Below are 12,164 nucleotides of genomic sequence, written 5' to 3'. Positions count from 1 at the left end.
TTCTTGCCAGTTCAGAGTTATATTTCTGTGTCCATATCAATAGTGACAACAAAACCAACGTGGTTTTTGCTGTTACTACCATGAACTGCCGTGTGCTGGGTGGCTCATGAAAGGTATGCCAAAAATTTGGGGAATCAGGAGAGGTCAAATGTTTGAAACTCGGTATAAGTAGCCTAGTCATAAGGAGCTAATTTAATTGTGAAATTGTTTTTGTATGCTCCCATCCAGAAGGATTTGTAACTTATGCTATTTGCTTCAGTCTTTTTGGACTTGATTTGAAGGAATAAAGAAGACTTTTTAAAAGGAAATTTCTAGATCTAGCACTGTCTAGGGATTCCTGTTGCTTTCTAGATCTAGAAATTGCTGAGAGCCTGAGATCCAGAGATTTAGAACTTTGCTAGAGATGCCAAGAGCCTTTCTGAAGACATCTAGCACCTTTGTAGATCTGGGGCCTTTCTAGATCTAGAGCTTTTTGGAGCCGGGGGTGGGTTGGGGGTGGGCATCCATAGCTTCTGGAGCACATCTAGAGACTCACTGGATCTTTTTCCTGGGATGGTTCAGAAGCCTTTTAGAGCTTTTTCTCAGAGCCTACCCAACACTTCTCCGGAGCCCTTCTGCAGCCCTTTCTAGCTCAACAGGCTTTTCTAGATCCAGGGCCCTTATGGGCCCTTTCTGAATGTAGAACTTTTCCAGGGGCCCCTTCTAGGGCCTCCTGTCCCCCACCCCTTTATTTTTGTTGTTTTGCAAGAGGCTTTGTAGAGCTTTCCTGAGCCCTTCTAAGTCTGGAGCCTTTCTATGCCTTTCTAGATCTAGAGCTCAGCTACTGAAAATCAGAAACTTTATGTAGCTATCTGATTAGGAACCTGTAGGAAACCTAATGTCAGGTGCACTTTTAAAATCTTTGTCTAGAGCCTTTTTGGAAGGCAAGCAAACCGAGTGCCTCTCCTTTTACATCCAGGTTGTATCCATCCCAGGCTTGAGATACGTTATTTAGTTGAGTGGTATTTCTTGAATTTTGCTTGAAAAAACAGTAGTCCTAAACTTTATCCTTGTAAGCTTTTCTGATAATCATTATCACGGTCTGATAATGTATATCCAAATATGCATCACAGCAGTAACTAATGCCCTTAGCTGACATAAATTTAAAGCAGAGTGCCTGCTTGCAGTCTCAGACTAGAATCAAACACTCTCCATTTTCTTGCGAGTATCCAGTCAATGTAAATGCTCACATAGAAGGATTGCTGCATGGAATGCAGTTGGCTTGTTTGTTCTGCAAAATGCAAGATGCCTAATGTTTTCATTAGCTATTGGAAGTCTAACAGCAGTATGTGGTTGCTTTCAATGCAGCATGACAGCTAGTTAGATCACATTCGTTTTGCTCAGTTGAAATATCTATTGTGTAAATCCTTGTGAAAAACTAGTTGCAGAAAATCATGTTGTGATATCAATTAATCTTGGTGCTAATTTCTGTTAAAGTAAGGACTCGAATTACTTCAGTTGCTTTTTCTGCCTAGAATTTTTTATATCCATGTGAAAAAATATGTATAATTTAAAGATAAAAATCAACATTTTGTATAGTTGTTTTGCTTTAACTCTCTGCTACAGTTTAGAATTAGTTCACTCTCACAATGGGTTAAAAAAAGCTGTTACTACTGAGTTGTGTATTATTGTAGGAATTTGCCATAGAAGATGCCCTGCCATAAACAAGAATTGCAGAATATCTATTTTTCCCATCCTTCTTTCTTTCACTTGCAGAAGTCATGTTCGTGAGTTTAATGGTGTAACTCTTAAGGGAAAGCTTAAATCACAGAAGTGAATTTGCATTTTCTTGTGAAAGCTGTGGAGTTAGCATTTGTTCTGATCCTTGCAGGAATGTGTTTTGCAGCCCCGATCCGGCTGAGGAGGCAGGTGTGGCTCCCGCACGCCCGACTGGCAACCTCCTGGCGGCGGCTCCTCACCCTTCGCTTCCCCCGGTCTCGCTTGCTGCCCAGCCCGGGGGTCAGGGGAGCGCTGCCCTGAGGAGCGGTGCTGTTGTCAGAGACAGTTTCCTGGGCACATATCTGTAGGAAGTTTTAATTTCAAGAATTTAATTTAAATTTTAATTTTGAGTTTGACCCAGGATTCAGGGCAGAGTCAGAGTATTTGGGTGATATATTCACAGCGGCTGGTGTTGCTCAAAGGCAGGGCTTTCAGTTTCTTTGGTTTTTTTCAGTTTTGGAAATTTCATTTCTATGTATCCTCTCTTCCTCTCAGTTTTCAGGCCAGATGCTTTTATGAACCTCAGTAGTCATTGGAAGCAAAAGACACCATAACGTACTAGCTCCAGCCTCCACTGCTCTCAAACAGCTTTTAATTACTGTCTCAAATAAAGCTTTTCAGGATCTTCCTCCCACCTTTTCTTCATTGGCAGCACATTGGCTTTCTGTATCCAGAACTTCTGAGCCCAAAATGGAAAGACGAAGCCAAAACTAGTGAGAGATTTATTAAGATTTATGGAACCTTACTTTTGTGCCGCCTCATCTGACAAGTGCGGGATCTGGAAGCACAGGTTAGAAAGTGAGGCAAAATGGAAACAGTCCTGTTGTTAGCTAGATTTCCACCTGGTCCCTCTCCCTCCTTTTGGCCATGCAAATTAACTGCAACGGTATGTTTGGAGGACATCTATTCCCACTCCAGCACTGGAGACGTGTTTGGGTTAGATTCAAATTCATCGTCTATTTTGAGGTATTTTAATTGAAGAGTCTTAAGATCCCTCCTCTCAGAGGTACCAGCCTGCTCGAAATACTTTGGTAATTCCTTCTGCGCATTTAACAAAGTATTTCTTTCATAGCCTGTGTAAACCATGGGTACCATGTTTAAACAGACTTAAATGGCTTAGGAATCTTAAGTTCCATTTATTTTCATAGTCAGTAGGCTTATGTGATTCTGGATAATATTCCCTCTATTATTAAATAAAGACAGTGTGAAACCTGTCCCCATAGAAATCAACTTTTCCTGTCGATTTAGTAGACCCAAGATTCCTCATACGGTCTTTGAAGTTGTGAAGCAGAAAAAATCATAAAAAAGAAATTAGGAAACAAGAAGAGAGCTGGAAAGCGAGAGCGTAGCGAATCTTGTGGCAAGTGAAGCGAAGACAAGCAGTGAAAACGGTTGGAGTGGTGCCTGGCCTTCGCGTTCCTGCGCTGGCCTCATCCGCTGGAAACAATTGTCGGCAAAGACATGTTGGTGGGGAGGCTACCCGAGCCGTGATGCTGGAGAAGGGGTGGCCTCAGACCTCTGAGCCGCATCTGTAAATGTGCCACAGCTGCTTTCCCAGCTCAGGGTAGAAAACAAAAGTCGTTAGGCTGCAAAACTCATTTATTTGGGTTTTTCACTGGGGAACAATGAATGCAGAGAGAGCAACATTTGTGAAGTTTAGAGGGACTGCTACAGCTGAACTGTATAATTCTGAATTTTATAATACACAGTATCAGGAGCATTAGAAACAAAGGCTCCTCCGGCGTGGGAGGAGGCTGTAATCCCACCACGGGGAAGGGCTCCCCGGTGTCAGACCGCAGGAGCTGAATTGTGTCTCTGTGTGCCATTAAGAAAGAAGCTAAGCTGCTGAGAGGAGCTGACAGTGTCAGTGTCAACAAAAGAAAGAGCCCAGAAGTGAGAGCAAACTGACAGAAAATGATGAAAAAATATCTGTGGTTGTCAACTGTGAGAAAATAGAGAGAAATACGTACAGTGAGACATCCTGTAAAAAGTTCAGGGAAGCAGAACTGGTCTCCTTCAGCCTTGTAAACTACGCGCTCGCTCCTGATGGACCGCCTATGCGCGTCCTTCCTCAGCGCCATTTCTCTCGCAGAAGGAAGGAGAAAGAAGGGTTTGGGTGGGAAGAGAGAAAAATGCTATTTAGAAGGATGCTGTGGTGAGTAAAAGGATTGGCCTGGAAACAACAGCTGAAGTGAGTATAAATAAGAGGAGATGAAAAAAGGAAGTTAGCAGCAAAAGAGAAATGTGGAGGATGTTATGATCAGGTCTGCAAATGCGTATCGTAGAGCTGAATAAAGGCAAAGGTAGCATAAACAGAAGTACCTGAAGCTGAACAGTACAGATAGGAAGTAATCCATCAGTCAGGACTATCAGAAGAATTTTGGCGTGAATTTCATGCTACTACATGAAATTGAATCAAAATATACAAGCAATGCATGGCGAGAAATCAAAGCAATGGTGAAGCCTTTTTAGGGATTTATGCAGCTTCTTTTAACCCATGATAAATGAAACTTATCCCAGTGAAATTTACCCCCGCAACCAAACAGTTAAGCTCTTGAAACCTGCATCTGCAGACAAGGATAAATTTTTTCCTCTTTACTTTTCTTACTTTGATGTGAACGGTAGAATTTGTTTGATCTGATTTGTTTAAAATAGTACCAAAAATGCCACAGCCATAAAATGTCATGCAAAATGTGCAGAAAGTTTTAGCCATATGGTCCAAACCAAAAGTGAAACAGCATTCTTCACAAGCTAACACTTAAATGTGTGTACACGCGCAGGCATCTATGTTTAAGAAGTATAGGAGTGCAGGCTCTCCTATCAGTGCTACTTTGCACAAAACTCACGTTATGTATTTAGTTGAAAAGCTTCACTGTGGGAAAAATATTTAAATGTTTCAAAAACAGTTAGATAGGGAGATAGGTAGTTATACAAGCACATGCATATTTTGCAAGAAAGAAACAAACAAAAAAAATACCATTTGAGGGTCTGAGAGCTATTTAACTACCTAAATGTAGATCTCCCAGTGAAAATTCATTTAAACTGAAGCCACCTTAGTGCACTTTATGTTTTCCAGAACAGTTGACATGAAAAAATGTATTAGAAAGCCAGACCAGTAGGTGTTAATTTTGCACTTCTCAAACCAGAGACTGATTATTAAATATAGCTGGAGCCTTTATCTTGACAGTTAAATGCTGAATTCCCAGAAAAGTTGACATGTTAATAAGTATATGCAAAAGGTCTCATTGCTCAAGGGTTCACTTCTTTCGGCAGTGATTTTCATTGCATATACTTAGTCTCCAGTGAACCAAACCAGAATTGTCCCCTGAAAATTTCAGTCTGTGAAGAACATGAGGTACTGACTGCTACGGAACAAGCCTTGTCTGTTTGTTTATAATGGGATAATCGGCAATGCCATTTCTGTACAGTGCTCAAAATAGAACCCATCAAATGTAAGGAAAAACCCTTGCAATTGGCGCAATTTTGAGTTATAAGAAAAACATACATAAATGGGAGAGGACTGCTTACAGGGGCCTATGAAGTACTGCTTCAAATTAAAAAGTATATTAACGGATTTAATAGTCTAATCCTAACTGAGGTTTTGTCTGGAAAAACTTTTTAATAGGCACAGTCATATCTGATGAGAATTGAAGTGCTTCTCTGTAATATGTTTATTGGCTCTGAATGAAGCACAACTGATGGTTTGGTCACAGAAACCTGCCAGAGGGCAGCTTGCTTTAAAAGAAAAGAAACAACCGGTGACGTTTCAAGGTAACAGTGAACCTGAGGGTGCAGTTACACTTCAGTTTAAGCTGATTTAGGTGATTAGTTTTTAGCCAGCAAACCATCCTGAACCTGCTCTCTGTAGGAGCACATAAACACTGGCCTTGCTGCTGGGGGCTGCACTGGACGAAGGGATGGGGTGGGACTGCAGCAGCCCCAGTTTACACCAGTTTAAGGTGCCTTGAAGTCTTATCCTGACGTGAACAGTGCAGATTTTTTCTAAATCTGTGAAATTCTTCTTCAGATTAGGAATGCCCAGGGGTTTGTGTTTGTGTGTATGTTTAATTTTAATTGGCCTATTTCACTTTCTTTCCCCCTCCAGTTGCACTAGCATAAGCTTGCAGTGAGCAGCAGCTGGGGTTTGTGCTGCAATCTCCAGACACGTACCTGCTAGCTTTAATATTTCACTGGGGATTAAACCATTAATACATCCATGACCGCTTTAAACCCAGGAAGGAGAAGCTGTAGCCATACCTTCTGTGAGCTTTGCAGAGCAGAGAGCTAGGCAGCGGTTCTGGTGTAGTAACCAAAATTGTCTAGATGTTCCCAACTAAAATTTTATTTGTTTTTATCATAATGCAGCTAGATTTACAGACGTGATCAGTAAGAAAGCAAATCTGCTTGCAGTTAACAGCTGTTGAGACTGAGCTTGAGGCACATTGCTGCAAGTGAAACGGACAGTTGCATAAAAGTTTATTCTATCTTAGTAAACCAAATCAGCCTCAAATCAACCAGAGAAAAAGTTGCTTTGGCCCAAACCAGTCCCGATTTATCTGCAAGACACCAAGCATACCTGCACAGTGGGAGGACTTCAAATTATTCACTGACCAAAGGCAATGTGGCTGGTCCACAAAGGAAAAACAGCTATTAAGACATGGCAGGTGCTATGCAGAGTCATTATGGCAAAAATAGATAGTTTCAGCCCAAAGTTTTTATCACTAATTATCTGGTTAGGGTTAATCAAAGATTATTTTTACAGCAGAGCAATCTGTGAAGGAGACCGTTAAAGTTGAAGGTGTCTGTTTCCCATTAAAAATAATCCATTTACTTCGATAGAGCGATCAAATGTTCTGCATTAAGGGTGCATTGCAAATATGTTTTTTTCCAAGTTTCCTGAAGATAGCCTTGTAGAGATTTTTATGCTAACTAGTTTTATTTGGTGTCCCAGTGAACTCTCAGTGGAAGCACCAGCTAACGGCAGCGTGTAAACCAGCCCTAGCACAGCGGGTGCAATCTGGGCAGTCTCACACACGCACAGAAATCATCACCTTTATGGGAGGAATCTGCTTCCAGCTGTTTCACCACATTTATCATCATTTGGAAGGACTGCCACCTGGTTCAGAAGAGATCTTGAACCCAACAGTGTTGGTCTTAATGCCAGTTATTATGCTGTCTAGTAAAATGGACTGGGCACAAGGAGGAATTCAATTACTCCGTGAGCCGTCATGATTCTGTGGTGCACCACGTAACCACACAGGGTGAGACACGGTAGCCGCAATGCCCTCACTTTATTAAAACATCAATTATCAAACCAGCAATGTACTTCTGGAAATGAGATTATTCAGGAAATACTGATGCTTGAGAAAGGGAGAGACTTGGCCTCCAGCCTGGTTCCTGAGCTGACCCCAGGCAAGCAGGTGGCTTGTGATGGCCACGCACTCCACCATATGTTATTCCTCAGTGCTGAGCATTGTAGTAGCATCTGCAGTCTCTAAATTCATAGATCTTTTAATTAGCACAGTGGAAAAATGAGCGAAAACAGCAACAAAATCAGTAAATGAAATAATAGAAGCTTCTATGGCATATAAAGCATATAAAATCATTACATTTTAGCCTGGTATTTATTCTCTTCTGATGACTGAAATATTTAGTCCAGAAAAATTCCACTCAGATAAAAGCAGCCATCTCTTCATGAAGGATAACAAGCAAAGCATCTTGAGACAGACAAAAATAGGCTGTCTTGCAATCTCGGTGGCTCAGTTGTTCTCTGACCTTTCCATAGACAAGCTGCAGTCCAAATCCTTCACTGGCCATTAGCTGGCGAGAGGGACCGGTCTACTCTGTTGTTGTTTCCCAGTTCAGCAATCCTGCATTGCCTACTGAGCTTTCTCAACAGGAGGAATTTGAAGCTCTGGCCACTACATGCTACAATCGGCAGCCTACATACTGGCTGTCTTTCAGGTTGACCGGCTGCCCCACCTTTAATTGGGAGCATGTTTAATTCCTCCAGACCCTGATGCAACAGGTATCAGATGAGTGAGGTCATTCTTCTAGCATTTCCTCCAGTGTGGTTTGGAAACTTTGCTTGGTTGGCTCTCTCACCTGCATGGCAAAAGGCAAAAAGCTAACCTTAAATATGAAGAATTTACTTAATCCGTGACTGAAATACTGAATTCACAAAGCAAAATCATTATAAGTAATTACGGCTTGGCTATTGTGTCATGTGAATTGTGATATATTGGTGTTTTATTATATTACAAAGAATTAACGAGCTTATATTTCTTATGGCATATAAGTCTTATTAACATTTCTTGTTTAGTAAATAAATTGTGGAAATGTGTCGTACTCTTCTAGGATGTCATTTTCCTTTTGTACTAACAGTCAGTTAAAGTGTTAGGACACTGACAACCTCTGTTTTCCAGTCTGCCAGTGTGGACTGCAACCTTGAAACAATAACATTCAGACCTGGAAAATTTTCTGGCTGATGTTGCATGACATGAAGTGTGTGTTTTTATTTGCATGACTGCATAGGTATAATAAAGTTCCCACCTTAATGGACTTGTGCAAATACCTCTCAGAGGATGCTAAATTACTTTTCAAATCAAGCTTTGTTCCACACTGGACCTGGACCACAGAAAAGAATATGCTTGTTGAAACTTCTTCTGCCAAACCCAATTAAAGGTACATACTAGAGAAGCAGTGCTGGGTGAATCCACTGAGTGCCTTGATGACTTGATGACATCTTGATCAGAGATGGTTGAATGAAACTGCCTTGCGGTCTTAATCATTCTTTTTTTCTTTTTTTTTTCCCTGCCTTCCCCTTGATTTTTTTCCCAGGTGCGGTTAGAGTGGCCAACAGACCTCACAGTGAACCCTCTAGACAATTCACTGTATGTCCTGGACAACAACATTGTCCTGCAGATCTCTGAGAACAGGCGTGTGCGAATTATTGCAGGCCGCCCCATTCACTGCCAGGTGCCAGGCATCGACCACTTCATCGTCAGCAAGGTGGCCATCCATTCAACCCTGGAGTCAGCCAGGGCCATCACTGTATCTCACAGCGGGATACTCTACATCGCAGAGACAGATGAAAGAAAGATCAACCGTATACAACAGGTCACAACCAACGGTGAGATCTCTATAATCGCTGGAGCCCCATCCGATTGTGACTGCAAGATTGACCCTAATTGTGACTGTTTTTCAGGTAAGGCAATGCTAATTATCTCCTGTCTCTTATCTGCTGAGATCCCCTGGCACAGCTGCAGATTAGCAAAGTGACACAGGGAAGGAGAGACGAGCAATGGTTCGGTTTCCTTGGAAAGCTGAAAACCTTATCAGCAGCTCTTTGTGGATTTAATCCATGAGCATAGAGATGTGAGTCTTCCAGTTGGCACTGGAGGAAGCTCAGGGTGGTCTTAGCTTTTCCTCCTTTGATACAGAGATTACACACCATTCAAAATTAGCTCCAAGTCTGCCTTTCTGTGTCAGCTGTGTTTGCCCATGTTGAAGATGGTACCAGCCCCAGTGCAGATTGCACCTAAATGCTACTGGGTCAAGCAGCCCTTCTCACCAAGAAGAGTGCCAAGGTGTTTCACATCCAGTGAAAAACAGTAGCTTATGCCATCTCATCACTTGTGTCACGCTGCAGAACCAGCAGCACTTAATGTTCAGAATTTCTTCTTCTTTGTGTGTTTTAAACTGGAACAGCCAGTCAGTGCCAGGCCCGCACTGCGCCACTGGACATTCTCAGCAGCACAGCTCCTCTCCCCTGCCTGCACCAAAACAAACTGTGGCTTTTTTTTTTTCATAAAAACATATTTCATAGTGGGACAAAGGACAGCATTCCCATATACCGAGGTGTGCAGTACGTTGTCATCTTGTCCTCTCTAAGAACCACTGTGTTCAGCTCCATAATGTCATCATAATTCTTAAGCCTCCCATTTCAAGTAAAAGGTTAATTACTGACAAGAAAACATTAAGTATGTCAAGAATGGAGAGAAAAAAAATGTAAATGGTTTTTCAGAGAAGGTGAGTTGCTGACCCAGTGTTGTAATGATAATCAAAGCTTCATGTGCATTGCGAAGTGCTGCCAGCTTCAGTTACAGCTATGGTAGACCAGTGCTGAAAAGGATCCTCCTCAGGATTCCTGTTGAGGGAAACTGCCGTCGGTGCTGAAAAATTAAAAACTGTGGCAAATCTAATGATTGTGCTGGTGCTGGGTTGGTGAAAGGCAGGGTCAGAAGACCAGCTAATTTGTCCATCTCCAAGAAAGCACAGGTTATGCTCAAAATCTCTACCAAATTTCATTTCTCAGTCAGGAGAAGGGGAGCAATACAAACAGTAATGTGGTTTTCTCTAAGAGTGAGGTTTAATATGCTTTCCTGCTAGTTACAGAAAATTCTGCTCATGTAAAGTCATTTTGATATGCATAGACAGCCCATGATAATGCAAATATCCTCCTCAAACCTTAAAATACACAAACCAAGTAAATTCTCAAGTGATACTGGAAGGGGTGGTTTCTCAAGGCCCTTTTGGACTATTATTCTTGTTTTGTTTTCCTCTGGCATTCACTAATCTTTGCTTCACTGTCATTTTAGCTGAATTACTGTGTTTTACTTTCTCTTTGTTTTATTTATAACACAATTCTACTTTAACCACATGCCAACAGACAAATAGTAGTGAATGAAACATCAGGTGTCATGGTTTTTTTCTTTCACAATTTTGCCATTAATGTTTTCCCGAGCAGCAGGGTTTTGACCTTAGCAAAAGTGGTGTAAATTAGATAATTTATATTCTTGTTTGTCTTCACTGAGACTGATTTAGAATTGCACCAACGTTAGATAATATGGATTTAATTAGTTGGAAGAAGATACTGTTTTATTGACCTGTAAATGATACTGAGGAGAAGCAGCGTCAGGCTATGGGGATCAGCTTAAATATGGACATTACAGATTACTAAAATTGCCATTTCTCCTCCAGGTGATGGTGGCTATGCCAAAGATGCAAAGCTGAAAGCACCTTCTTCTCTAGCAGTCTCTCCTGATGACACACTGTACATTGCAGACCTTGGCAATGTTCGCATCCGTGCAGTCAGCCGAAACAAGGCTCACCTCAGTGACACGAATATGTATGAGATTGCGTCGCCAGCGGACCAAGAACTGTATCAGTTCACCATCAACGGCACCCACCTGCACACGCTGAACCTCATAACGAGGGACTACATTTACAATTTCACCTACACCGGGGAAGGGGATATTGGCACCATCACCAGCAGCAACGGGAATTCGGTTCACATCCGCAGAGACACGAGCGGGCTGCCCCTGTGGGTCGTGGTGCCGGGGGGCCAGGTGTACTGGCTGACAATAAGCAGCAACGGGGTTCTGAAGAGAGTTTATGCCCAAGGCTACAACCTGGCTCTGATGACATATCCTGGAAACACGGGGCTTTTAGCAACCAAAAGCGATGAAAATGGATGGACAACTGTGTATGAGTAAGTCCCTGACATTAAACGCCTGATGTAAGGAACTCTATTATAAATGAACATTGAAATTATTTTAGTCAGTTCTAGTAATTTAAAAAGACACTCTGCTACTAACACCGCAGGAGAAAGGACAAGTAGTGCTGTTGCACAAGCTTTTACAATGAAACACTACCATTTCTTAAGTGCTGAAGCCTGTCACATGTAAAAGCTCTGTACGTAGTGCCCATTAAGTGTAGCAGAAACTGCCTGAAATTATACTTCATTTGCACTTTATTATTGTGAGTCTGTTTCTCTAAATGAAAATATGATTGTGGATTTTTTTGTAACTGAAGAAGTAGAGGCAAGTTGTGATATGAATCAGGAATTTGCAAAATTCCTGAGGAAGGCAAAAAGGGGAACATTAGCATACTTGTCGGAGAAGGGAGTGTTGCAAAGGAAATTGAGAATCTCAGTGGAAGGAATATTCAAAGGCAAGAGTAGTCTTGTCTCTGTCAGAAGGGGAAGAGGATATATAATAACAAAAAGATATGTAATAGCAAAAGGCTGTATATAAGGGGAGTAGGAATGGCCTTGTAAGCAAGATGTTCAGGAGACCTTTGGCGGGACTTCTAAAGAGCAAGACAAGACAGTTAAAGATGCAGTCAGAACATCCCAGTCTGGTCCCAGGGAGAGAACAACCCAAGAGGAAGTTCATTTTTGATTTAAAGAGGTGTGATGTATCAGGATTTCTCATTATTCATAATTAATTGTCATAATCCCTGTTTGAGGATGTGACAAGTGATGGATGGAAATCATATGTTAACGTTGCAGTATTAGTTCAGAGTCTTCAAGGACTGCTTTCTGTGAAGCATAGGAGTTCATGGTCAAAAACTAAAATGAAAAGCCATCCAGGTGAGGTATGAACAGAAAACACATTGAGGAG

The 12,164-nt window shown here is 41.7% G+C and overlaps 1 protein-coding gene across 2 annotated transcripts in view; it reads left to right on the top strand.

Annotated features, from left to right (window-relative positions):
* Nucleotides 1-12,164, top strand: part of TENM1 (teneurin transmembrane protein 1) — a gene marked incomplete at both ends in the record, with an annotated part of 253,287 nt that overhangs the window by 218,589 nt on the left and 22,534 nt on the right. For both annotated transcript variants that reach the window (XM_082322867.1, XM_082322866.1), the window contains 2 exons: nt 8,599-8,965; nt 10,741-11,251. In XM_082322867.1, coding sequence (XP_082178993.1) covers nt 8,599-8,965; nt 10,741-11,251 — 878 coding nt within the window. The remainder of the gene's footprint in view (nt 1-8,598; nt 8,966-10,740; nt 11,252-12,164) is intronic.

Source organism: Platalea leucorodia (genome assembly GCF_965183815.1).
Source record: "Platalea leucorodia genome assembly, chromosome: 10".
Lineage (NCBI taxonomy): Eukaryota > Metazoa > Chordata > Aves > Pelecaniformes > Threskiornithidae > Platalea > Platalea leucorodia.
The sequence above is the reverse complement of the archived record's forward strand: the minus strand, read 5'-3'. Positions and strand labels throughout refer to the sequence as shown.